We start from the raw sequence: 25,903 nt of genomic DNA, 5'->3' as shown, positions 1-25,903 counted from the left end.
GAAAATATATTGTTTTGAAAACTGGCTGAGCTAACAAGCAGACAAGCCCCTCTAAGGGTATACATTATAATGTTTGTATATTTGAAATATATACTCCTGATTAAAAACACTGAGTGAAATGAAAACATGACTTTCCAAGAGGCTTAGAATATAATCTGTTGGGGTTTTTTATTATTAGGATTTAAAAACTATCATCGGTACTTTTTGCTTCTAAATTATTTTATTTAGAAAGAGATGTCAAAATAAAGAGGCCAAATAATATAATAATAAAAGAAGAACAAGGAAGTATTTAGCACCTGTCAGACCTTGCTGCAATTCCCACTGACTGCAGTGCTGCACAGAGGTGATGAACTGAAGCCTTCCAGTAACTTCAGACCCAAGTTAGAGTGAGTTTAACAGCAAAACCAAGGCTCAGACAGGCTTACATCTGATTCCCCATGCAGCAGCCAAAACAGACATTATCTTAATGACTGCAATAAAAGTGAGCCCAGGCCACTTCCCCTTGTGCATCTGGGGCAGGACAGGCAGGGTTTCCCTGGGCCTGACCTGCATCTGCAGCTTTCTGCCTCTGCAGCTGGGAACCACAGCTTCATTAGCTGCTGACACACATTTATACACCCCACCACTGCTCTGGGATAGAACAGCAGCTATTTCATTACTGCACTGCTCTGGCACTGTCTTTTCCAGGGGTAATGAGAAAGCTTGAAGGCAATTTTTAAATAGAGAAAACAGCAAAAATTTTGAACAGCTGGTGCTCCCAAGGACCTACATAATTTGAGAGACTATTATTTGCAATACTCCCTGATGCACAATGCAGTATCCCCCTTGGATCTGTGTTATTGCTCTCTGCTGTGCTGCCCCAGTGACTGACCCTCACCCTGCAGTGCTGCCCTGCTTCCCCCTGCTCCCTGCACTAACTCTGGGCCAGGGGGACTTCATTCACTCACACTCATGGGCAAAAGTGAAACAAGGCATTAACTCCAGCCCTCCACAGAGCAACAACTTCTGGGACAGCAGCCTTAGGTCCAGAGAATTAGGGAAAGGGGGATCTAGGCTGGATGAACTCTGGGCAGTACAGGAGAAGACAGGAACACAAGCAGAACCTTTGCTGTCCTGATTAAGGACCTGCCATGGAGATGCTCACTCAGTGCTCCCCCTGCTCTTAGGGAAGGTTGAGCTGAGGCTGCAGGGAGGCCCATGCCTTCATTAATGCTCCTTGCATTCCAGGCTGCTCATTGTTTTCTGTCCTGTGGGTACAAGCCAAGCACATTCCAGATGTGTAGTCAGGACCTGAGGGCTCAAAAGAGGCCTTGAATCTCTCATACTTCCAGTGATACACTTGGAAAACAGGGCTGTCATCTTGAACATTGCTACTGGACATCTGCAATTCCACACAGATTCCAAGAGGTCTATATGGCCACACAGCATTGTTATTCCATACAAAGTGTATTTAATATTTTGATTTATTTCAGGTTAATAAAAATGTCTCTGTTCTCAATTCTGGCTACTGTTACTCCTAATGGTGAGCAAAAGTCAGTTAAGCATTACCAGGGTCACAATTTTCAAGTCTAAGTATCAAATGCCAGGTTCACCTGCTCAGCAGAGAGAGCTCAATATTCAGACCTGTTGCATTTTCTGATTTCTCCCTACAAACAATAAGGGACAATGTCCTCTTTTCAGCTCTCATACGCTTTTTTTAAAAAAACTCATCAGGGAGGAAGGAGCTCTCACCTCCACTGTTAGCTATAGATGCAAAACAGCATCAGAAAAATGGGACTTCCAGTTGGAGGTCTCAAGCCACCCACAATGATTCTCTCTGTGTAAGAGAAGAGGACAAAAAGTATCAAAACAAGCTTGAAACAGGATAACAAGTTATTAAGGTTTTCAACAATTGTTCTTTTATGTGTATTCCACCGTGTTTGGAAAATGTGCTATTCCATCCACAGCAAAATTTCAATTAAAAGAATCAATTAAGCATTTATTAGCCAGTATCAAAAATGATAATTTGAAAAGTAAGATCAATATCAAAGTTAAATCTTTTTTAAAGACCTTGATCATTAATGGAAAGAAAATCCCTCTCTTATAATAGGGTATGTTTATAACATATGTTCAGAATATATTCCCTTATTTCAATAACATTTTATGATTTTAAAATTGAAAATCCTCCAATTTATGCTTCTACATTAGTAAGACTTTTCTTTACTGTATCTAACTCTATGATTTTGGACTTTTTTTCCCCTACAAGTCTACCACAGTAATAAAAGAAGTCTCTTAATTCATGTCTTAAAATTTTACCATCTACATTATATCAACCACAGACCTCATTTAAAACATAATGTTGATTTATATTTATATATATATATATATATATATAATTTGAGGCTATTCTCTAATAATCACTATTTTTGTGACACCTTGCCTGATGTAGAGGCACATGCAGAGAGGGACCTGGCTGAGATCTCTTCACTGCCTGCAGAATTCTTTCCATGAAGGAACTGTCCAAATACACACTGGGTGTCAATCCAGAGCTTGGTTTAGAAATACTCTGCTGAATTTGGAGTTTCATGAGATGTGCTTTTGAGGAAGGCAGGAAAGTCAGATTGACAGCTCTTCCTACCTCAGAGCTCCAGAAATGGCCCAACATACTTTGTACCCACAGGACTCGATCTTTTAATTGTTTCAAACCTGAGTTTTGAACAAGAATTTCTGGCCCTCTGGGGATATGGCAATTACAGCTGCAGTACAGTTCCCAACAACCTGGTGGGATCTGAATGCACAGGAGAAGGATCCCACAGCTCATAGGGGATTTCCCAGTTGTGCTGGGCTGGTTTGAGCCCTGGGGTGGTCCTGGTACCCCACCCAGTATTTACTGTCCTGTGTCAGCTTCCCACTGTGCCACTCACTGCTGAGTGCTGAGATCTGCACACAGCCAGACAGCAACACCACAGGGATTTCATATGGAATGACACCTTCCTGTGTGACAGGTAACAGCCTGAAAAGCTCCACTGAAAAACAAAAAACCAGATTAATTTTATATCCCCATCCTCTGGTTACCAATGAGGAGCATAAAGAAATTTCCAACCTGGAACCATCTTATATAGGAGGATATATGAAAAGAACATTTCAAAATTGCTCTTGCAACAATGGTGAAAGCCTGCCATTATTTTGGCAAAACTTCTTTTCATGCTGCAGTGAAATACTTGAAATACTTGCTGGGCTCCTCAAACCTCAGTAACAAGCTCAGCCCTTGGCTGATCAAGGGCTGGGATGCACAGAGGGCTGTGACAGGCAGGCTGCTTTGGTGCTCAAGGCTGGATCAGCTGAGCTGAGTGACAAAAGCTCACTGCAAAGGCTGCAGTGCCCCCACCCCATTCACCAGGAATGAAAGAGGCATCTGTCCTTCTCACAGAGGGGCTGCCTTTTGTGCTGCAAACAGGTCTCACACATCATGTATTACTGTAGTGTGACATATTTAACAATTCAATAAATTTGAGCTCTGTTCCTGCCACCTTAATCTGTGTTTGGCAGTACCTTTTTCCACTTAAATCACCTCCAGCACTGAGGACTGCTGTAACAAGACAGAATTACACTCTGCATACACTGCTTAAATGACAGGGGCTCAGGTGATGAAAGACATGTGATTTAAATTGCCCTTCTAATCAGTTACTTCAAGGCTTTTGATCTTGAAGTGAAAGACAACAGTTTTGAAATCTCCAGGTTCATTCCTCTCATTTCTTCTCATGCTCAAATGAACGATGTAACCTGGAATCAGGAACAACCAGCACCTTTGGATAAAATCCAGAGCATTGCTGTTTATGGATGTGGTAGGATCAGATACTTCTTGGTGTAACTGTGAAGAAAAACACTCAATCCCCCAAAATTATCCTGGTGCTGCAAAGAACAGATGCTCTTGATGGATGTATGTCTGCAGTGCTGTACTATTTTGGGGTGCAAAGATCTCTAATATTTTGATGAAGTGTGTGCCTGCTACAGAAATTGCAAATATTGTATTACTCACTCTGAGCTAGAACTATTATTCCACTAACAGAAGGGTGATATTTTTATTATTTTATTTAGTGAGTATTTGACTTCTGGCAGTGCTCTGCTGGAGTTTAAAATGCCAAGTTGGCAGTTTTCAGAAAGGGAAATTTCAGTAAGTTGGGATGGTCTCTTTGGGCTCATATTTCTTGTAGTTCTTTTTCCATGTGTTTGTGTCCCTGGCTACCAGCAACAGCTCTTACCTAAAGCTTTGTTTCTTATCCTATGTTTTATTAGCTCTACTTTTTCAATCCTAGCATCATTTTACCCTTCAGGAATGCATTGTGAAGTTCTGCCAGCCTTGATTTTTTCCTGAAATGTGTAACAGTAATGGTGTGGTAGGTTCTAGGAAGTGCAGCCCAAAGCTCTGAAATTTTGACTCTCACATGAGTGTCAAGCTGTCCTACACTGCAGACCACAGAAGTCCAGATTTGCTGGCAGGCACAAACCCTCATGCACACGTCCCACAGCCTTGGTTAGGTTACAACAACAAGCATTTTGCATTAGAAAATTCCCTGACAAATCTAGTAATAGCTTTCTTTATGGAAAATAGAGTTCCCTTACTGACAGTGGTATTTCAAAGAGCAAGAGCTGAATTGGCTGCTCTAGAGACAAATCATAGAGACAAATCAATTAACAGTTGATTTTAACCCATAATGAATTCCTCTTGAAGTCTTTGAGACTGAAGATTCAAACTATCAGTGATAAAAGGCAGTGGGGAATGATGAGTAAAGGAGGCAAAGTTTGCAATTCTGATAGGTGGCTCAGAGGAAGCAGGTTCAGTGCAAATAACTCATTACAGATTGCTGGTAAGAGGCTGAACAGAGGCGATCTCCAGCACTGTCTCTGGCCCTGTGGGTCTCACAGTTCAGGCTGGCAGCCTCAGCAGGAGGCCCCTGCCTGAGCACCACGCTCTGAGCTGCCAGAGACAGAGCACCCACCTTCCACTGAGAGCCTGGCACATCCCATTAGAGTGCACCCACCTTCCACTGAGAGCCTGGCACATCCCATTAGAGTGCACCCACCTTCCACTGAGAGCCAGGCACAGCTGGCACATCCCATTAGAGTGCACCCACCTTCCACTGAGAGCCTGGCACATCCCATTAGAGTGCACCCACCTTCCACTGAGAGCCTGGCACATCCCATTAGAGTGCACCCACCTTCCACTGAGAGCCCAGCACAGCTGGCACATCCCATTAGAGTGCACCCACCTTCCACTGAGAGCCTGGCACAGCTGGCACATCCCATGGAGCACTGCTGTGGCACTCTGCAGGAAACTTGCTACACTGGGGTTCTCATCCACAGGGCCTTGCACAGACAGGAAACAGCAGCACAGCTTGTCCACCAGTCCTATGTTCACCACGTAACTACAATCAGAGGAAAAAGTGTATTACAAAAAACAGTTCCACAACAGTTTTGGTAACTTTGCAAAAGAAGTAATTATTGCTCCTCTGCTATCAAACCACTCAAAAAGCAGGTTGTGATCACTTAAATACTCCTTCTAAAAGGGTTCAATAAAACAATTTCAATTACAATAATCTCAGATCTGGCTCTCTGGACCATCAGTAGTTTTTGTTATGAGATCTGAGAGTTGTAGGGTAATTTGTATTATATTGTACAAGAAAGATGAGTGTAAATGTTTATTTTAGCATACTGCTAGGAGGACAATGGAATTTTGCCATAGTTAGATGATTTATAATAATCTTGATAGCTCTGCAACAACACAATTTCTTTTTAGCATGAAGAGGTAAACTCTGTAGAACACACTAATTCAAGAAGACAATGATGTTACCCAGATAATGTTTTATAGCAATTCACACATCATAGCAACCACTGGCCAATTGTTGGGCTTTGTTCCCCTCTTATAAATACATATATGCAACAGCTCAGGGACTAATAGAATATTAACAACCTTCTATCAGTATAGAAGGATCAGGATCAAAAAATCTCCTCAGGACTCAATCAAATTCAATACAGAGAAAACCATGTAGTGACTTTTTTTAAAAACTGAAAACTCCCTTCTTTTTTATTAGGATTAACCAGATCATCATTGCTGATCCTCAGATCACAACTGCTGAACTTCCTTCTTTGAATTGCTAATAGCTTGGAAACATATGTCCAAAAAATCTGCTCTTCACCCTTGTACCAAGATCTCTCTGTCCACAGCAGGTTCTCTCACACCTTGATCCGTATCAACTCCACTTAAACCATGCACAGATGTATTTTTCCATGTCACTTTGCTGATATCACCTCACTTTACCTACTTTCCTTTTCTACCACAAACATCCAGCTTCTCAGACTTTAGCCCTTCTCAACCACCATATTCTGCTGACTTAGGTGAGATCAACTCTCTTTGTGGACACAAAGGTCCATTGTAATCATCTCCCTTTCTTTCCCCTCTAATTTTCTCTCTGTTTTCCTCCACTCCTATGAAGCAGGAGAAACCTCTTGTCAAAACCAGAAGAACTGCAGTTTTATCCTGTGCTGAAAAGACATGGGGAAGCAATTGCCTTCAGACAACAACAAATGATCCCCTGTTCCTGCCCTGCCTACACCAACCCTCCTGAGATCACTGTCCCAGCAGCTGCTCCTCAAGTGCACTTGGCAGAGATGGCTCTAAGGACAGAGCTCCTGGAGAAGGGAACACCACTGGCTTTAAGTTTGCCAGACTTGACTAGACCACCCTAACTTGACCCAATAGGGAACATTATTAAATAATATTGATTCTAGTCAATAAAGACTATTGATTAGATAATGCTTCTCACAGAAGTACAACTGTTTATTAAAAATAACTATTCCCTCACAACATGTCCTACAGTCTGATTTTGAAAGAACAGGGGATTTTGACACTAGAGAAGAAAACCTCCTATTTTTCAGACACTGCTGTTGCTCAAAGACAGATTTCTCTGCCAATGTCCACCCTAGTGACACAAAGCTTTTGGAAGAAGTGAAGGAATTAAGAATAAAAATACACTGGATATAAAGCAAGAAGTTGAACTGCAGCATAGAAGATTTTTAAAGCCACTGAAGTACAGCAGTTAAAAACACATAAAGAAGCACAAAGATTATTAAGTGCACACTCATTGTGCAGGTAAATTTGTCTGTTCTATTTAGCAACATGAAAGGTTACTAGCATTAAGTTTCTTGCCAATTTTGATCTAAGCAATCCACCTGATCACACAGGTGATAAACAAGTTCTCCTGCATTAGTGGAATAATTCCAGGAACAGAGCTGGGTGTTAGATACATCACAGTCACAGAGAAATGCTGAGTGCTGGAAACAGCTCTGAGAAATAGGAGGGAAGAGGAAGAACTAAATAAAATAGAGCTCATGCTGATAGATGGTGGCTCACAAAAAGGCACAACCTTTCTCATCAGCATTCTCTTCCCTAGCAGCATCTCCACAGTGTGACACCTGCAAACTGTGCCCACTGTCCCTCTCCTTCCCACCCACACCTGGGCACAGAGCAGCTGCTCCTCTGGCAGAGAGGAAATGGATGTGAGCTTTCAGTCTGCTGGGACTATTCCTCCCTGGCACCCGGAGACATCAGGAAGATGCATGGAGCCCTCCCTTCCTTGAGGAACTGAGCACACACACAAGTGGAATGTCAAAGCTCTCTAATCTATTGCCTCTATCTCTTTTTACCCACAGGAGCACAGCTGAAATAACCTGGCTACCCATTTGATGATACCCAGACAGCACATAGATAATTGGTGTTTATGCATCAGGTCTAATAGTCCCAAATAGGAAAAAAAAAAAAAAATTCAGTGCTCCTCTTTCTTTGCCCATCTTCCTAAAACTCTCACTTAATCAACTCCCCATGACATATGATACAATGACCTGGAGGTGAAAGATTCTCATTAATGACAGAATTTGTCTGTTTTTGACTGGTTTAAAATGCCCTCTCTCTTTTTTTCCTAATTGCACCATTACCTTGTCATCATGCCTTTCATTCCCCATTTATAACCAGATCCCCTAAAGTGCCTCAGGTGAGGGACCTGCTCAGATTCTCATGTCTCTCCTTATCTTGAGGGTCTGCCTGTGCTGGGCCCAGCCAGTGTCAGATGTCTGCTCAGCACAGACCTCCCACCCTCCCATTCATAAATTGCGGAATACAACATCCTGAAATTTCACACTCTATCAAAACCTGTTTGGGGAGAAGGAGAGTTACATGAGAACACAGAAGTTTTAGAGGTCACTGGTATCTATGACAACTACTTGTTTTGCTTTTCTCCTCCAGATGTCCTCTTTGTCTCCATCAGCATCACACCAGACTTTGAAACGTCTCAGGGCTCACTGTGACATGTTTTCAGTAGCATATAAAGAAGAACTGCATTTCTTCAGGGAGCTGAAGACACACTGGTGACTATTTATATGATAATTTATTGATAACTATTTATATAGCTTACCAGTGAAACTGTGCACTTTTAGCAAGTCTAGTACACTGCTGGATATATATTACTTTCATATATTTAAAATATATATTAATTATGTATGTACTAATATATTTAGGTTCAGCTATTAAAATGCAGCTACACGATAAGATCAGATTCTAGGAATGACTGGGTGACTTTTATAATAGAAAATGTATTTTTTTTTGACCAGCTTATATGAATGCATGTATGACATGAGAGACCACAGGCAATGGGCACACACAGTTGGCATAGAGAAGTGAGAGAAAAATATATGGAAACTAGCTCCTAGGTAATCAGGAGAGAAAATTAATGGAAAGAACACTAAAAACAAGTCCAGAAATAAAAAAAAATCTTGGGTTTCTGTATTTCTTTGTCTGCAGTTTTTTGAAGAACATTTTTGATTGAGAATATAGTATTTCAGTAGTCTTCTTGACTACCCACACAAACTACTCTCACTTGTGCATCAAGGTTAAAGCAGTTTGTTCCTCTCTTAAATCAATGCAATTTGCTTTCTCTCTCATAAGGAATACTTAAAAAAGTTTCATCATCTTTTTTTAAACCTGATTAGGTCTTGGACTCTGCTGCTGAAGGCTTCCACTTGTGAGGATTTACTTTTCACTTCCTGCAATATCTTCAGTGCAGTAGAGTGGTTGTTTCCATCTGGGAAGCTGGAGATGAGACATCTGAAGATCACAGCAGTTACCCTCAGAAGTCCTGTTGTTAAACCTTCAAATACCTGCTTATTTACACTTCTGCCTGCAGTAGCATTATGGTCATCTGGAACACTAACCTAAGTAAAGAGAAAAAAACACAAACAACCAGAATTCAGTAAAACTAATCAAAGATTCTAGAGAAACATTTACAAATTCGCCTAGGCCTACACTGAAAGTAATAATAAAGTAACATTCTAGCAGTGCTGATGAACATGAAACCATTTCAGGTACAAGGTAAGGTAAAGCACATAATCCAAGCTGGACCAGAATAAATCAAGTCACAAGAAGCAAGGAAGCCAACAGCAGCAGATTATGCCATTACTATGACTGTGTTCTTATGCATGAAACATCAGCAGCAACCACTGCACTTGTCCATCAGAGGTCACCCACCTGCCAATCATGTCAGAAGCACAACACCCAAGTTCTCTCTGAGCAGACCTCAGAGGAATCTCATTTTTCTAAATCATTTCACTAGATCCCACTCCTAAAAAGGTGAAGTTGAGCTGTACAACATGTAAATCTGACGACAAATCTATATGCAGGATACAGATCTGGAAGGAGATTATTACTCATGGAGAGCATAATTTTTAAAAAATTAATTTCATTTTTCCATTTCTGCAATGCAAGGTAATGAATCCAGCTGAAATCCTGCCCTGTTACCATCAAACAGTAAGTGGAGTGTGTGTGAAGTCCTGCAGTGCTCAAGGCAGACACTGGCAGCAGTCAGAGCTCGGGGCTCCTGGAACATCCCCATGGCTGATGCTGCTGGGCCAAAGCCACATCCCTCTGCTCTGCCACAGCCTGAGGGCTGCCACAGGCACCAGGGATCAATGCTGGCTGCAATGCCATTTTCCTTCCAGGTTAAAATCATTTACACTCAGAATATGCAAGCTCGGCCAGAGAAAAGCATTCCTCCTCGTACAGGAGGGATTTGGTGACACTTGGTGACAAAGAACAACATGCACATTTCTTTATTATTCATTAGCTCTGAGCCTTGTGCTGGTACTTAAAACTCATTGTAATGGTCTGTTGCTGGTGCTGAGCCAAGAGAGCAAGTGAGAAGTCTTTAGCTGCTTACTCAAGTTCAATAGGAAAAGCAATGCAACGTGGCTCCAGTACCATTTGTTGGTAATTATTAAACTAATTAATGCCTAATGACACCAATTGCTCACTGAAACAGAGGGACTGAGCTTTGCCATGTGGAAATCAATTTAAATGGGGCTTGGTGCTCAGAACACCAACTTTTAAAAACTGCTAATAAATGCTACTTACTGCTTTTTTTCACCTTAGATAAAAAATTATATGTGCTATTTTTAAAAAGATTTTATAATATCTTGCAGCAGAGCCTTTGTTTTGCTGTAATGAGCAGTACTATGAGTGGATAATGCCTGGTTTTGTCTTCCAGTTCAATGTACATAGGAGAAATATATTTTCTAAGTATATAGTCCTTAGCTATGACAGTTCATGCTTTGAAATAAAACTGCTCTTCCTAATTTGTAAAATAAATAGATCTGGCACTTACTAGAGTAATTTACTGCAGAGCTTATTTCATGTTCACTTTTTTTTTGGAAAATGCGTGTGTGTTAATTAATATCAAGTGAGAACAAATGTGGTTTTTTACACAGTGTTATGTCAAACAACAGATAGAAGAAAATAGGTAAATTTGACAGAAAATAGGTAAATTTGAACTGAATTCCTTGAAGATTCTTCTTTTACACTAACTCAAATGAGTGACAACAGATCAGCTCTTTTACTGAAGAAATAATTAATGGGATAGTGTGAAAGTGTGTTGAGATTTATGTTCAAAATTAATTGGTGTGCTTGCAGAAGCAAAATTAATTGGGGTGCTTGCTTGTTGATTATTATATCAAGCAAGGGGGTAAGAAATCTTAAGATTTAATAGTGTAATTATGAAAGCTTTCAGGCTCTGGTTTCTTTGTGTCAATTACACAAAGAGTTAATGACATTCAGAGAAACTGTGCTGAACATGAGCTGTGAGTGGGTAAATGTAACAACACTCCACATTCCTGAGGTTTAACAGTTTCTCTGACACAAATCTACAGGTGTGATTACACACTTAAATTGATTTGTTGAGTAATTAGAATAAAACATTTTTAAATCACAATGGAAGATCAGGAAATTGTAACTACTGTCCAAATATCTGACACATCCAACATCTCAATGCTACTTTAGCTTTTGTGATGGCTGGCTTTGCTGGGCCTAATCAGGAGTCCTCCTTTCTTTAAGTTGGTTCTTGAATTGGAACACTCTGGTGACCTGACACTCAGCTCTGGTACAGACCCCACACAAGTCATAAACTATTCCTTGGAGAATTCACCCTGGGCAGGGGTTCCCATGCTTGTGCAGAGCTGCCATAAGCTCTTCAGCTCTGCCCAGCATCTTGGGCTTAATCCTGTAAGATGCTGCAGAATATGGCCCCAATCCAGTAAAGCACTTAGGCACGCATTTAATATAGCTGAAAATGCTCCTCTGTTCTGACTCACATCACCAAAATACCTCTGCAGATCAGAGCACATTCTCCTTCTGTGCTAACAAAAAACACCAAACAATTTCCAGTTAGCAATGCAGAGGTCCAGCACTGACAACTCATTCATATTTTTATTTCATAAAGGCATAGTCCTCCACAGCCATGAAGAATTTCAAATGTAGAGTTGGTAAACCTAAATGGAAAGACTTCAGACCTTTAGAAGCACACGATTTCTCTTCATGTGGTCAATTATTTCATATAATTCTCCCATTACCACGAGTGATTTTGTGCTTTTTGCATGTGTAGTCATTGGGCTTGCCTCAAAAACACTGAAAAGTACACCTCAGAAATCTCAGTAGGATGTCAGACTCTCTGTGCAGTAACTAGTGAACCAAAGAAATGGAAATGGCTCAGGGAGGGCATGGCCTTGAGATGGTGCAGGTGAAGGTTTCAATTCTAAATTCCCTACCCCTGAACACTTCAGCATGCCATTACCTCTTCTACTCCAGCCCTGTTTTCAGGATTTACTACTCTCCACATGGGCTTGTGTCCTGGTTTAGGGAAAATGTGGGAGAAACCTCTAAAGGGGTTTCCTCTGGAAAGCAAATTCAAGAGGCCCCTCCCCCATCTGGTTTGGGAAGAGATTTCCTTGGAGAAAAGTGGAAAAAACCTGTTTATTCAACAGGCAAAGCATTCACCAGCACAAAAGAAGAGCAATATTAAACAATAAAACTTCCTGCTGCTCTGAAGAGATGAGACACACTCAGCAAGTCCCTCTGGGGCTGTGCTCAGCTCACTCAGTCTCTGATCAGTCCCTCTGGTGCTGGAAGTGCCACAGGCCAGGCCCAGCCCAGTGGCCACAGGTGGGAGCTGTGGGTGCTCTGCTGGTGTTCAGGCCAGAGCAGGCTTGAACAGCTCTAAAGAAAAGGGAAAAAAGAAAAAAACCCCACAGTCCAGGGAACTTCTTTGCCTCAGCTAGCTAAAACTAACTAAAAGCAAAGGAGAGCTCTGTCCTGCTGTCTGTCTGTCCGCAGACAATGCAGTCCAGGAGCAGGAATGTGGAGGAGTGAGAGCAGTGTCTGCAAACAAACTGTGCACTTCTTCTCTCCCCACTTTGCTCTCAGAACCAGTCTTAAAAGTGCAAAACTTTTTTCTGGGCAGACCAATGGGGATAGGAGCATCATAAAGTCACCCCAGGTCAGCTTGTTATTAGGGATTGAGGGAGCTGTCAGTGCCTCACAGCTGAACCCTGTGGAGACAGGTGTAATTTCAAAATGGACTGGAAAAGCCCAGCAGCACAGATGTACCTTGGATTTCACAGCTCTTGGCATCATCAGTGCTAACATGGAGCTGCTTTATTTGATGCAGCACAGAAGACTAAAAAAAACCTGGCCACAGGTGGTGAAGAAACTGCAATAGGATGTATACTGTCATGCTGAAGAATCCCAACTAAATGGCAGCATATTCCAGGCAAGAAGTGGAGGAGAAAAATTACTTTCCTGTGACTAGATAGCCAGATTATCTTAAACCCAGCAAAATTTCATAGGCCACTAACCTAAAATATGGTCCAAATTTAAGCACTGTATTTTGGAGAAGAAAAAAGTAACCAGCAACTGGGTTTTGATCCCTACATTTGTTTGATGGCTACCTCACCTAACATTCATTGCACATTCACTAATGATGTCTTAGCATTTTCAGATACTATTCCTTTAAAGATTGCCTTAAAAAATAATCACAGGGATCTGCCATGGTATCCCACAGCCAGGTATGGTTTAGGTGTATGGCTTCTCAGGTATCTTTTGGAAAGTACATGACAGCTGTCACTTGACTGGAAATAAAACCCTTAAAGTATGAAATGATCCTTCCATGCCTATAGCTCCATTAATGACTTGGTTTTGTTGGTATGAAACCTTCCAAAACACACAACTAGAAAAGCTACAATTATTGTACAACTGTTTTCTGGCTACAGTAGACAAAGAAGAGCAGACAGCAGTGAATAAAGGAAACTCCAACTCCAGGACAAGAGCTGTAGGAATGTAGGTGGGAAGGTTTGATCCATTAATCATGGAAATCAGGAAACAGCCCTGCTGTCCTCAACAGACACTGATTTAGGCATTACCAGAGCTAAGGAGGCTGAGGAAGGTAACAGGGTAAGTCAGGCTACAGAAGGTTTCCTAGCAGTGCCTCAAGGCAGGAGGCAAAGAAAGGTCTGAACAGGATACTTCAAACTATGAACCTGGACAGGCTGGATGACACACACACACAAAAAAACCCAAACCAAAACTAAATCCACATGAAACTGGCTGGAAACAAGGTTCATACTGGATGTATTCAAGATTATATTGAAATGCTTCTCAAAACAGTACTGTTTCTGTGTTCAGCAAATATTGGTGGACTTGTTTAATAATTTGTTAAAACCTTGCAAATATACATTCTCCTTTATTACTCCTGGTATTACTTTGGGTTTTATTTTCCAACAGTAATTGGAAATACACATGACATAGGCAAAGACTGCATCACATGGCTCCTCCAACCAGGAAAAGTGGAGGCAGTTAAAAGTCTCTGGGGGTATATTTTAGTATTTTGGTATTCAGAGCTGCTCTCAGTTTGTACATTTCTTTTTTGTAAAAAAAAAAAAAAAAAGAAAATTCAAACTTGATCTGATTTATTATATTTTCAAGAGAGAAAAATCAGGGTTAGAAAAGCAGCACTGTTTTTGGGTTTTGTACTCAAATACGCACTTCATGGAACTATGAAGATATCCCAGTTTAAGGGCCAATTCTGCATGAAGAGAACATAAGAGACTTTCTGTATAGAAAAGAAAAGTCCACTGTGGATCATGGGAAACATTAAGCTTTAATTACAGTTTTGCTGCAATTCAAGGGTAGTATTTGGCAACAGACTGAAAAGAGCTCTAAGTGCAGCAAATTTCCCTTCTGCAGTATCTGTGAGCTCTAGGTGGCCAGCTGTGCCTGAGAAATGCCCTGTGTGTCCTGCAGGAGGTGCAGCACAGAGAGCCCTGGCACAGGGGGAGCTGCTGGGGGATTCCCCAGCCAGGGGTGATTCCCCAGCCTGCCTGCCAGAGCACCCTTGCAATAAAATTGGTTTACTCACCTTTATTTACAATAGGACAACACAAATAGAAAGGTACTTTTTCTTTCAAGTTGGGTAAAGCCCAGCTGCTCTTGGGTCTGGTATGGTTACATTTCGTTGTTCTATGTTCATGTACTTATTCTAAATAACTTTAACTGGTACCATACCAAATTAACTTCCTTAATTAATTAACTTGGTTTCTTTATTTTTTCTCACATAAGCTTTTTGTGCTTCTTTACACAATTTTTGCACCCTCCTTTTTTCTCTTAATCTTTCTCATCTAACTTCTCAAGCTCTCCTTCTTTTTGTAATCTTTTCTCTTGCCCATCATTCAACTTTTTAAATTCTTTCTTTACATCCCCTGTGTTAAAGGAGAGCATTAACAAATTTAACAATTCCTGATGTGGTACCCTCAGTAAAAGTGGGTGGTATTTTCTGCTCTCATTTTTATTACTCTCACTATTGATATTTTCCTTGCTTGCCTCTGTGTTCTCTTTGAAGAAGAAGAATAGGTAGCTTTAGGAGGAGCAGCTGGTCTTACAGCTTCCTCTACAGGCTGAGGCAGGGGAGGTAAATTGTCACAGGACTCCCAAGCCTTATTCTTGATTGTCAACTTGAACTCTTGATTCTGACTCATCTCTCCTAATTTTATAACTTCGAATTTGTTCTTTTTAATTTATTTTTTTTTCTACTTAATCTCCAGAGTGCTGTCTGGGCCCCGGAAATCTGTCCACGGGGGTTATTCCCAACTATTCCCCAGCTGTCCCGCCCCTTCCAGTGACACCTGACACCCCACGGCAGAGCGCACAGCCCGCACTCGGGTTTGCTTTGTGTCACACAACTCGGACCCTCCTTCCAAAGTGTTCATCAACAGCCCTATGGCTTGTTGATTCTAACAGCGTCGCTTAAATTATTCAAAGTATGTACATAACTTTTCAATTAACAAACTGCTTGGCTCATGAAAATACATACACACAATTTATAAGTAAAAAAACAGGACTAAATATCTTATGATGAGCAGGTCACTATGAATTAAAAATGAGTTTTCAAATAAAATATTTAATGACATTTCAAATTAAATGAAACATTGGAAAATTAAAACTTTCACTGCTAAAGAGTCCTATTTAAGCACTTCAGCAAATCAGACTCTGGCAATGTATTGACCTGACTTAGATTCATGACACTGAAACGAGTAAGAATCAAGCACACGGTCACAACTCATTGTGATCTACACTCTAAATATTCCTATAGGGTGAATTAAAGAAAACAATCTCAGAAAAAGATAGAATATCCACTCATAGGGTTCCTGGTACACATGCTTTTGCAGAAGTCATTGTAGAAGCAAATACATCAATTTCTACAGAGTACAGTAGATACAGCCACCAAATACAAACAACAAATGAATTTTAATCTTTCAAGCCTTTATTCTTATTTACCTCCTGGTGTTCTTATACTCTAAATACTTTAACATGTTTGTGAAGCATGCAAAATTTACAAATTAAAGAAGTTATTTTACCTACCGTAAACTGGTGTATCAACAGGTCCATCAGAAAAGTGATCTTATTGCTAAAAAGAACATAGGTGCAGTTTTCTATGCAGTTGCTGCAGGTGAGGCTGTAAACATTTACTGTACTGCACAGTGACCTAAAAAGTCAGAAGGGAAGAAAAATTAGAATTTTACTTCCTTCAGTAAATTTAAACCAAATAAATGGCAGCATCAAAAAATAAGCTTGCAGGAATTCACATTTATTTTCTTTAAATAATACCTTAAATGAAATCAATTCAATAACTTTAAAACAGTAAAGCCATACTTATCAGAAGCCACACATTCTATGGGTACTGGACTCTCCTGTAATCAAAACTCTGACCAAAACTGACACAGAACATCAGCCAATTTCACAGCTGGATAGGTAACATTTCTCTGTGTGTGGCTACAGCTATAGAACACACTGAACCTTTCCCTGGCAGGACCTTCAAGCCCTGTGTGAAGTCCCTGACAGCAGTTCCCAGCTCAGCAGGGCCTGTGCTCAGCACAAGGGACAGGGAAGCCCAGGGAGCTGGCAAACCCAGCAGGTGCTGGCCCAGGTCCTCTGGGGCCACATTGTCCCCTCTCCTCAGAGCCTGCAGTGCTGCTGTGCAGCTCCATGGTCCCCTCAGAGCCTGCAGTGCTGCTCCATTGTCCCCTCAGAGCCTGCAGTGCTGCTGTGCAGCTCCATTGTCCCCTCTCCTCAGAGCCTGCAGTGCTGCTGTGCAGCTCCATTGTCCCCTCAGAGCCTGCAGTGCTGCTGTGCAGCTCCATTGTCCCCTCTCCTCAGAGCCTGCAGTGCTGCTGTGCAGCTCCATTGTCCCCTCAGAGCCTGCAGTGCTGCTGTGCAGCTCCATTTCCCCTCTCCTCAGAGCCTGCAGTGCTGCTGTGCAGCTCCATTGTCCCCTCAGAGCCTGCAGTGCTGCTGTGCAGCTCCATTGTCCCCTCAGAGCCTGCAGTGCTGCTGTGCAGCTCCATTTCCCCTCTCCTCAGAGCCTGCAGTGCTGCTGTGCAGCTCCATTGTCCCCTCAGAGCCTGCAGTGCTGCTGTGCAGCTCCATTGTCCCCTCAGAGCCTGCAGTGCTGCTGTGCAGCTCCATTGTCCCCTCTCAGAGCCTGCAGTGCTGTTGTGCAGCTCCATTGTCCCCTCTCCTGAGGGCCTGCAGTGCTGCTGTGCAGCTCCATTGTCCCCTCAGAGCCTGCAGTGCTGCTCCATTGTCCCCTCAGAGCCTGCAGTGCTGCTCCATTGTCCCCTCAGAGCCTGCAGTGCTGTTGTGCAGCTCCATTGTCCCCTCAGAGCCTGCAGTGCTGCTGTGCAGCTCCATTGTCCCCTCAGAGCCTGCAGTGCTGCTGTGCAGCTCCATTGTCCCCTCAGAGCCTGCAGTGCTGATGTGCAGCTCCATTGTCCCCTCTCCTCAGAGCCTGCAGTGCTGATGTGCAGCTCCATTGTCCCCTCTCCTCAGAGCCTGCAGTGCTGCTGTGCAGCTCCATTGTCCTCTCAGAGCCTGCAGTGCTGCTGTGCAGCTCCATTGTCCTCTCAGAGCCTGCAGTGCTGCTGTGCAGCTCCATTGTCCTCTCAGAGCCTGCAGTGCTGCTGTGCAGCTCCATTGTCCTCTCAGAGCCTGCAGTGCTGCTGTGCAGCTCCATTTCCCCTCTCCTCAGAGCCTGCAGTGCTGATGTTCAGCTCCATTGTCCCCTCTCAGAGCCTGCAGTGCTGATGCGCAGCTCCAGCAGCACTGGGGAGCCCCACCTGTGCCTGGGGGAGAGGGCACAGCTTTGCAAGGGGAACAACACAAAACAGAAGCACGTGCACAACTGCTCTCTGCAGCACGGGCAGTGATTTCCATCTGCTCCAATTAAAGTGTTCTCCTCAAAACAGGCCCTGCAGGGAAGCTGGGACCAGTCCTAGAGAATATTGTCACAGAGAAGATTAATCTTACCAAAGAGAACCCTATTTCAGAATAAACAAAAAGTTTGTTTCTTGAGCTTTGTTGCATATCACAAAAGCCATCACTGTTACTTCACAAACACACACACAACACAAATGCATCATGAATACATCCAATATAAATACAGATGGCTAGGACATTCAAACTGTTTCTCTAAAGTAAACCAAAATAAAAAGAACTTTCACTTTGTTGAGTTTTTCTCAACATATGAAAAAATGTGACTAAGTTCAAACAAGCTCCAAAGAAGAAAATAAATTATGAGCACTGCTGAAAGGTCATACAAAAAGTGGGGCTGCAACAAACACCAAGTTACTGCACTGAAACCATCAAAGCTGGTATTTAACAGAACAAGCTGCAGACTAATTCAGAATACTTCTGGAGCTGAGTTTTAGGCTTTATCTTTCTCCTAAAATACTTTTTGGAACAACAAAATTATTTACACAATAAGGACTGTGGCTTTGCTGATGCTGGGCTCTTTGCTGTGGTATCTGGTCACTTAGCCTGGCTCCCCAGAGCTGAACTGGTAGCCTCTCACATACATTGTATTTTTCAGGCAAAGGAAAGCTGGAAATGCTCAGAGGCCAGAAAAAGTGGAGTAAAATTCTTTCATTTGTATGGCTGGATTGTCTTCTCTTCAGGTGGAGAATTTAGAAAATAAGTGAATGAACATTTATACTTTCGCTCCATTTCTGAGTATCACCGTATCACTAGTTATATTAATCTAACTATACTGGTAATTAATTTTACTCTACTGCCTAATTAAATCAATTTCAATCTGCAGCTTACATGACGTGAAAACAATATTAAATAATTACTCATTGACCAAAGGCAGGTTGATTTTCATCTATTTCACCTAATTTTTACCCTACAAGGATAATACCTAGAGATAATTGAAGCAGGATGCTTCACATGCATTTTTACAAATCTGTCTGCAACACTATTCTAAAGGGGATTTAGTTCCCTTCTCTCAGTAATGCTGAAAAATATTTTCATTAGGCACCTCCTTCTATCTTTCATGAAGATTATTCCCTTGTGTAGGTATGTTTAGAGGGGGAGAGAGAAGAAACTATATTGGTAGTATCTATTTTCTGTTGAGAAGATGCTTTAAATCACCTTCTGTCATTTTATCAGCTATTCTAAAATAAAGATCAGTTCTATTTAAATATAAACATTATAATTCATCCAAAGTGTCAAATATGAACTTGTAGGTTAATTCTGACAGCATTTCAGAGTTCTGAGGTGATTTAGTTAATTCACTGCAATAAATGCTTTTTGATATATGGCATTCCTAATTCCTAAGAGGATAATTTATTTTACACTTGAAAACACAAAAACTTCTCACTTCACCTAAAGACCAAGTTCCACTGTACGAATGCATCACGCTTTTGTATTTCCCAAGTGACCCTCACGTCACAAAGAGTACTGCTGCTTCCAGAGACTCTGATAATGCCTTTGAAAAGGTGCTGGAAGCAAATGGATGTCAAATGAATTTTTCACAGCAATAAAGAGGGTTCCCTTAACTGATACCATAGGCTTGCTACCAGCAGCTCGTCTGAGCACATTCTGATCACGGCGTGCTCAGCTCTGCTGCAGCTCCACAGCCTGACTGCAATCCAGCACCACGAGTGTCACACAGAAGTGTCCCCAGGTGGTTGGCAGTGTTAAATGGCAGATTAGAGACAGCACAACTAATTTCTTTACTTTAATCTTATTAAGAGAACAACAGCTGTCAACTGTCACCATTTCTGCACAAGGCTGCCGAGACAAGCGAGGGGCTGCGAACGGCAGAGCTACAACTTTATTCACCCACACCTTCAACTGGCTGGCATGGAAAACCCAATGCACTTCCCACCCTCTTCTTCCCTTTTGGAGGAAAAGAACTGCTCTGTATTGCAAAGGTGTCATCTCCAGAGATGCCAGAGGCAGCTGAAGGGCTGGAGCAGGAGGCTCTGCAAAGCAGGTGGTTATTGATCACGGCTGTTGCTCTAAACTTTGTATCACAGCCACAAATCAGCTTTCAGCTCTGGCCCCTGCACGTTCACTCCAGCCCACGGCCAGGCTGCCCTCGGATGCAAAGCTTTCCTCCAGAGTAAATCCAATTATAAAAACCTCCTTATGGTACACAAGCTTGGAGCCAAAAAAGAAATCTGTCTTTTAACTAGACAAAAATACGCATCTGCATGTTATGTTTATTTTACACAAATATGAAGGAGGAGGAGAGGAGGATTCATTTTAATAAAGCTAGATCTCAAGAGTTTGTATGTCTGCACGTGATTATTTTTTAATGTTAGCTCATCTTCATTTCCTCAATTTGCCTGATATGAACAAGTTGACAACCTTTAAACTTCTATTAAAAATACTGAGGCATTAACAATATGCAACCATGGAAAACTAATCCATGATAGTGCACCAGGATACAGAGGCAAGAACTCAACTTATGCTTTACAAAAACCAGGGCATCATCAACATACAACAATTTACCTGTTTCAAGTGTAAAGCTCTTCCCTATTCTTACAACTTCTCATGTTACAAATGAACATACTTTGATTATCAATGAATAACCCTAAAAGCTCAGTTTGGCAGTGCAATAATACAACACTAAACACTATCAAATTTAGGATGTGTTAAGTCAGTAGAAAACTGCTCATTTTTAACCAGTTTGAATATTATGCAGCAGTCTGATGGGGAAGGGGATCAGTATTGGAAATTACCTGCTCAGTTGCAATGAATTAGGAAATGAAATATGACTGAAAAATGGTGCACAGTATGGCTGTAGAGTGGAATGGGTAAGGAACCATCAGGGTAAGAATATGGACTGAAACAACAATAAAACTGCATGAACAGCAACACTACAGCTTAGAAAGTGTATGCTCCTAAATGCAAGTAAAAATTACAGAGAACAACATATAAAACCAGCTCTTAGCTTAAAATAGTTCTTACTGAAAAATGTCACTTGTATCAATGCTTTCCAAAATATCATGGGGACACTAATTTCTTCTTTTTATATATGTAATTATGGTTTGAGCTTTTTTACCCTGATAATATTTGCTTTAAATATATGATGCAAGAAAGTGTATGAAAATAGAAGATATATTAAACTTGACTTCAATCCCATCTTAACGTGTAAAGGACCAACATTGTTCCTTACGCAATTACTGCCAATTTCTCTTTTAAAATACTCATCACTCAAGGAAGTCAAAGCATTTCCCAAATGTTAATTAAACAAACCCTACAAGCCTCATTTGTTAGCAGGTTTGTTACCAACATGTCATGGTAAATGAGCTGCACATTGCAGGGCAACCCAGGGGAGGAGACTCATCTCCTGCTCCTCATCTGAAGGCATTCAATTGTTTTGCTGTGCAGCTCCCATTTGCTTTTCTGTACAAGAAGAATATCATAGGGCTCCAAAATCTTTACAAATTCTGCTGACTGTGTCTTGTTTTGTGGAGAAGTGGACAAATCCTGGAACACTACAAAATGCTGCTTTGAGAAATAATATGGCTGGACATTAATCTTTATGTTAACACCAAAAATAAAACTTACTATAACCCACTGTTTTCTCTTCCCCTTTTCTAGTGATTTATTTGAAGGGGAGGAAAATTGCCCCAACACCAAATGTATCATCTGTCTCATAAATGTCATGTGCTCCTCACAGCATTTCCCATCCTGCTGCTCTGACTACTGAGCTGGACAGTGGTACAAAACAACAGGCATATTGTTAAATCTTCTGATAATAAAGCTTTATCTTGTAGACATGGGATTAAAGTTCTGAGCTGCACCATACAGCCAGGATTTTGGGGAAAGAGAGATGTAGATAATAGCCCATGTAATCTCCTCACCTACTTGTAAATAGCTTATCCTCATCACAAAGCAACAGACAAATTCCCAATTTAAGATGAGTACAAATGGTTAAACATTGCAAGAACCCACAAACAATCTGAAGTACAGCAGTGTCCTTTAGCAAAGCATATTTGGCTGGGGAAGACTGGAGGGCAATTCATGAAAGGTCTTCATTCAACTTCTCTCCACAGGGCTTTGCTTTGTCTTTAAACAGAGAAAATTGCCAGAGAAAACTGCTCCTTCACTAGATTCAAAGTTCAAGAAATCAGGATGCAAATGACATTTGCACAAAAGAAAGAAAAGTAACTTCAAACTTGTTTCAATGTTAAATGAGAAATGTGATCTGAATTTTCTTCCTTGTTTAAAGAATTAAACATATTCTGTGATTGTCCTTGGTTTTGAACCTCCCTTGAACACTCTGTATGTAAAAAATTTCTTAAATCCTTTCAGTGAGACCCTAGCAATACCTGTGAATACAGTTTGTGCCTGGTTCAAACTGCTCATAGCAAGTCTCACCCTCTGGAACTATTGTTGCTCTCAACAGCTGAGGTGCAGATTCTGCACAGAACATTCTTCCCCACCAAAAAGGCCACAGAAATACCAAGAGAGGAGCCTCTGCATCCCATGCAGCACGACCAAGATCCTTGGGCCACTTCCAGCTGACTCCAGACTCCCTAAGCCAGACTCTCACAGACCAAGCCTGCAAGAGCAGTTTGCTTTAGAGAGCAGGATTCTGTGTCAAATTACGTGCAAGCTGATGGATAACTTCCATACTTCCAGGTGCCTACAAACTGGAAAGTGCAATTTGCTGTGAAGTTGAATGAAATGCTGTATTTCAGGAGTGGAGCAAAGCTCTTCAGAAGATGTTTTTAACACACAATGCTGTCAGAACAGTTTACATTAATCTCTTTTCTGCCCCCGTACTTCCTTCGGAAATACAGCTAGTAGAAAATCTGTCTTAATAAAACAATGTTTAGAGAATTTTTCAAAGATGCAAAAACTCTTTTTATAATTCAGTCATAAACAGTCCCAGGAATCTGAGTGATCACTGGTCTGAAAGGGCTGTGAGATAGACAGGGACTGTCAGAGAAAGGAAAACCTCTGATCGACTGTTGGGATGTGATTTCTGTTACACAAATGTGGCTGACATGGGGCTTTATTTATCAGCACACAAACTCCTTCAAGACCTAATACATCCTCAAAATGCCTCACAAACTTCAAACACAATGTTTTCAGTAATGTAAACGCAATGTTCTCAAACCTTCTCAACAAAGGTTACCAAAACAAGACTATTCTTAAAAGGAAAGAACAAAAATCAAAGATGTATGGGTTGTGCACATTCTAAGAGTTTAAAGCTCAATTTAAACGAGGCTTTATGTGGGCACACAGTGCAATCCTGTCCCTAGTGAAGTTTATCCCACACTGATGAGATCACTCAAAATTAGAGACTCTGCAGAGGAAGAAGCCCCAGGGCTGTCTGTGAGCTGCTCCCCACAGGCCCAGCTCAGGATTGCTCACCAGAGGAGCTGGCTGGACCTGCAGCAAATGCAGGAATTTTATTTATTCTCTTAGAAGTGCAAAGTCGAGATATCTAAAAATGTTTTTTCCTGAGAGGTCTTTCCTAGCACTTCACACTTATGTATGTCCCATAATGCATTATCAGCCAGTTTTCATCCAAACTCTCACACTAAATTACAGCAGTAATTACAATTACACCAATATTACAAAATATCTACAAACTATGACAATGGTACATACCAGGATATCCTGGATTTGCACTAAAACCATGCCTAGTGTGCTCTGAAAGCACCTATGTGTTCTTGACTGTATAAAACCTAGAGTGAGAGATTAGGGAAAAGAGCATGCTTTTGAGGGACCAGGCTTTGCAGGAATTCTGCATAGTCACCACCTTCTTTTTTAGGGATTAGGCATTTAAACCCTTCCATTCTTCTGTTCTGTAAAGAGGAATTTCTCTAATCCACAAGAATTTTGATTTACCTGTTTGTAGGCGCCCTTTCAGCTAGCAGTATCTTCCAACTATTTAATTTTAAAAGCAGACAGATTCCTGTGAATTACAACCCTTTAAAAAGTTCCTCTGCTTCCCACTAGAGATCTCTGCAGACTAACTTCAAAAGATATGGATATCCTCCTCTGTTAAAACACAGTTTTGTCTTCTCTCTTTTTACACAATTAGCTGCTGCTCAAATATATCATAGCTCAAACTAAAACCACCAAGTTAGGAAACCAGGAGCTGAGTGGAAATGTCTTTCCCCTTCCATGACATAGAGAACAGCTCAGTTTTTTGCTCTAAAGTCCCACCCAGGACTAGGAGAAGAAGAAGCAGTGAAGCAGCAGATATGAAATGAATATTCCAGTGATTCTAAATGCAGGTGAAGGACCCATCAAACTCACTTAAAGGGAACCCTGGCAGCTGCATTCAGGTTGGTGGGAGAAGTCACCATCTGAAGAACATTTTCCAGAGCAGTCAGTCCTCCTGCAGCCCGGAATGCAATTTTATCTGCTGTGTTCTGGAGAAACACAAACACAGAAGAGAACCAACAGAAATTAAAGAAATGTTTACATAAAGGGTACATCTGACACTTGTGGATTCTGTCAAAGTACAAAGTCCTTAATACATTCATTTATCATGTTGGACACCTTTGAAAAAGAGCATTTCACTGCCCATGTACAAGGAAGAGGCTTTCTAGAGCAGGAGTTGAAACTCTCAGGTGTTATGGTTTCAATTATCATATATACATACCCAGTACTACACAGGTAATACACTTGAATACCATATTTTCTGTAAGGACATAGAATTAGAGGGACTTTAATAAAGTTCACCTTTATCTGTTGCTATTACCTTTGGAGCTATGCTGCTTTGTATGATTTTAAAAATATAGACAATCTCCAGATGGGTAATTCCTCCTTTTTACAAACTTTTCCAACAGAAGACAACCTCCAGGCTTGGTTTATGAATATAAAAGAAAAGGGCAGATCCCTTTTCCGAGGTATCCACTTGGAACTTGCACATACGAGAATTTTACACTTAATTACCATCCTATCATTATTGTCACAGTTTGCAAATGACTGGGGTTTTGCTGCAGCAGATCCAGTATTTTAGAACTTATACTTTTGTCCTTTCTTACAAAATTGGTTTAGTGTCCTCTGTTTACAATAAAGCAAGTAAAATCATCTTATTCTCTACTTCTAAGCTGCTAATTTTGTAGTTTTTTGGCAGTTTGTATTTGATCATTCTGATTTTATCAGTGATGATGATATACTAGTTAATAAGAAATAATTTCTTCTTTTTTCCCCCCAGCGTTGCAAGCACTTCACATATGGGGAAAAAATGGGAAATCCTCTATAAACATGATTATTACTAGTCTATAAAGAATGTATTCTACTGTAACAGACTGCATAACAGAAAAAAAACCCTAATAACTCTGACAATAAAATATTTATTTGAACAACTACAAAAATAATTAAGCAGCTGTAATATGATTTAGATGGGCAACATTTTTCCCTATGAGATCAGACACTGCACACAGAAGTACATATCTTACTTTTTATTTAAATCATGTAACTTTCTCTCCATTAAGTTTCTGTCAAGCAAACAGCTACATTGTATTTAATTTACAAGCTACAGAAAAGCTATTCACAGAAGGCAGATATTCAAAAGGGAAGCCTTTTCCACAATTAATATGAACTGCATTTAGATTTTTAGACAACCAAAAGATTTATCTTTCAAGGAATAAGTGGCCTCAAATGAGTGGAAATCTGTGTGCCAACTCACCAAGCAGTTAAGAAAATCAACCAGTGATTTCCTACTGGCTAGTTGATAAG

The 25,903-nt window shown here is 41.0% G+C and overlaps 1 protein-coding gene across 2 annotated transcripts in view; it reads right to left on the bottom strand.

Annotated features, from left to right (window-relative positions):
* The window catches only part of SCAPER (S-phase cyclin A associated protein in the ER), a 140,858-nt gene that overhangs the window by 27,652 nt on the left and 87,303 nt on the right, over positions 1-25,903 (bottom strand). For both annotated transcript variants that reach the window (XM_036389682.2, XM_036389684.2), the window contains exons 24-27: positions 24,473-24,588; positions 16,268-16,391; positions 9,014-9,243; positions 5,250-5,405 (exon numbers count right to left, since the gene is read on the bottom strand). In XM_036389682.2, coding sequence (XP_036245575.1) covers positions 5,250-5,405; positions 9,014-9,243; positions 16,268-16,391; positions 24,473-24,588 — 626 coding nt within the window. The remainder of the gene's footprint in view (positions 1-5,249; positions 5,406-9,013; positions 9,244-16,267; positions 16,392-24,472; positions 24,589-25,903) is intronic.

Source organism: Molothrus ater, chromosome 13, assembly GCF_012460135.2.
Source record: "Molothrus ater isolate BHLD 08-10-18 breed brown headed cowbird chromosome 13, BPBGC_Mater_1.1, whole genome shotgun sequence".
NCBI classification, from domain to species: Eukaryota; Metazoa; Chordata; class Aves; order Passeriformes; family Icteridae; genus Molothrus; species Molothrus ater.
Note: the sequence above shows the minus strand (reverse complement) of the source record. Positions and strands in the feature narration are given on the sequence as shown.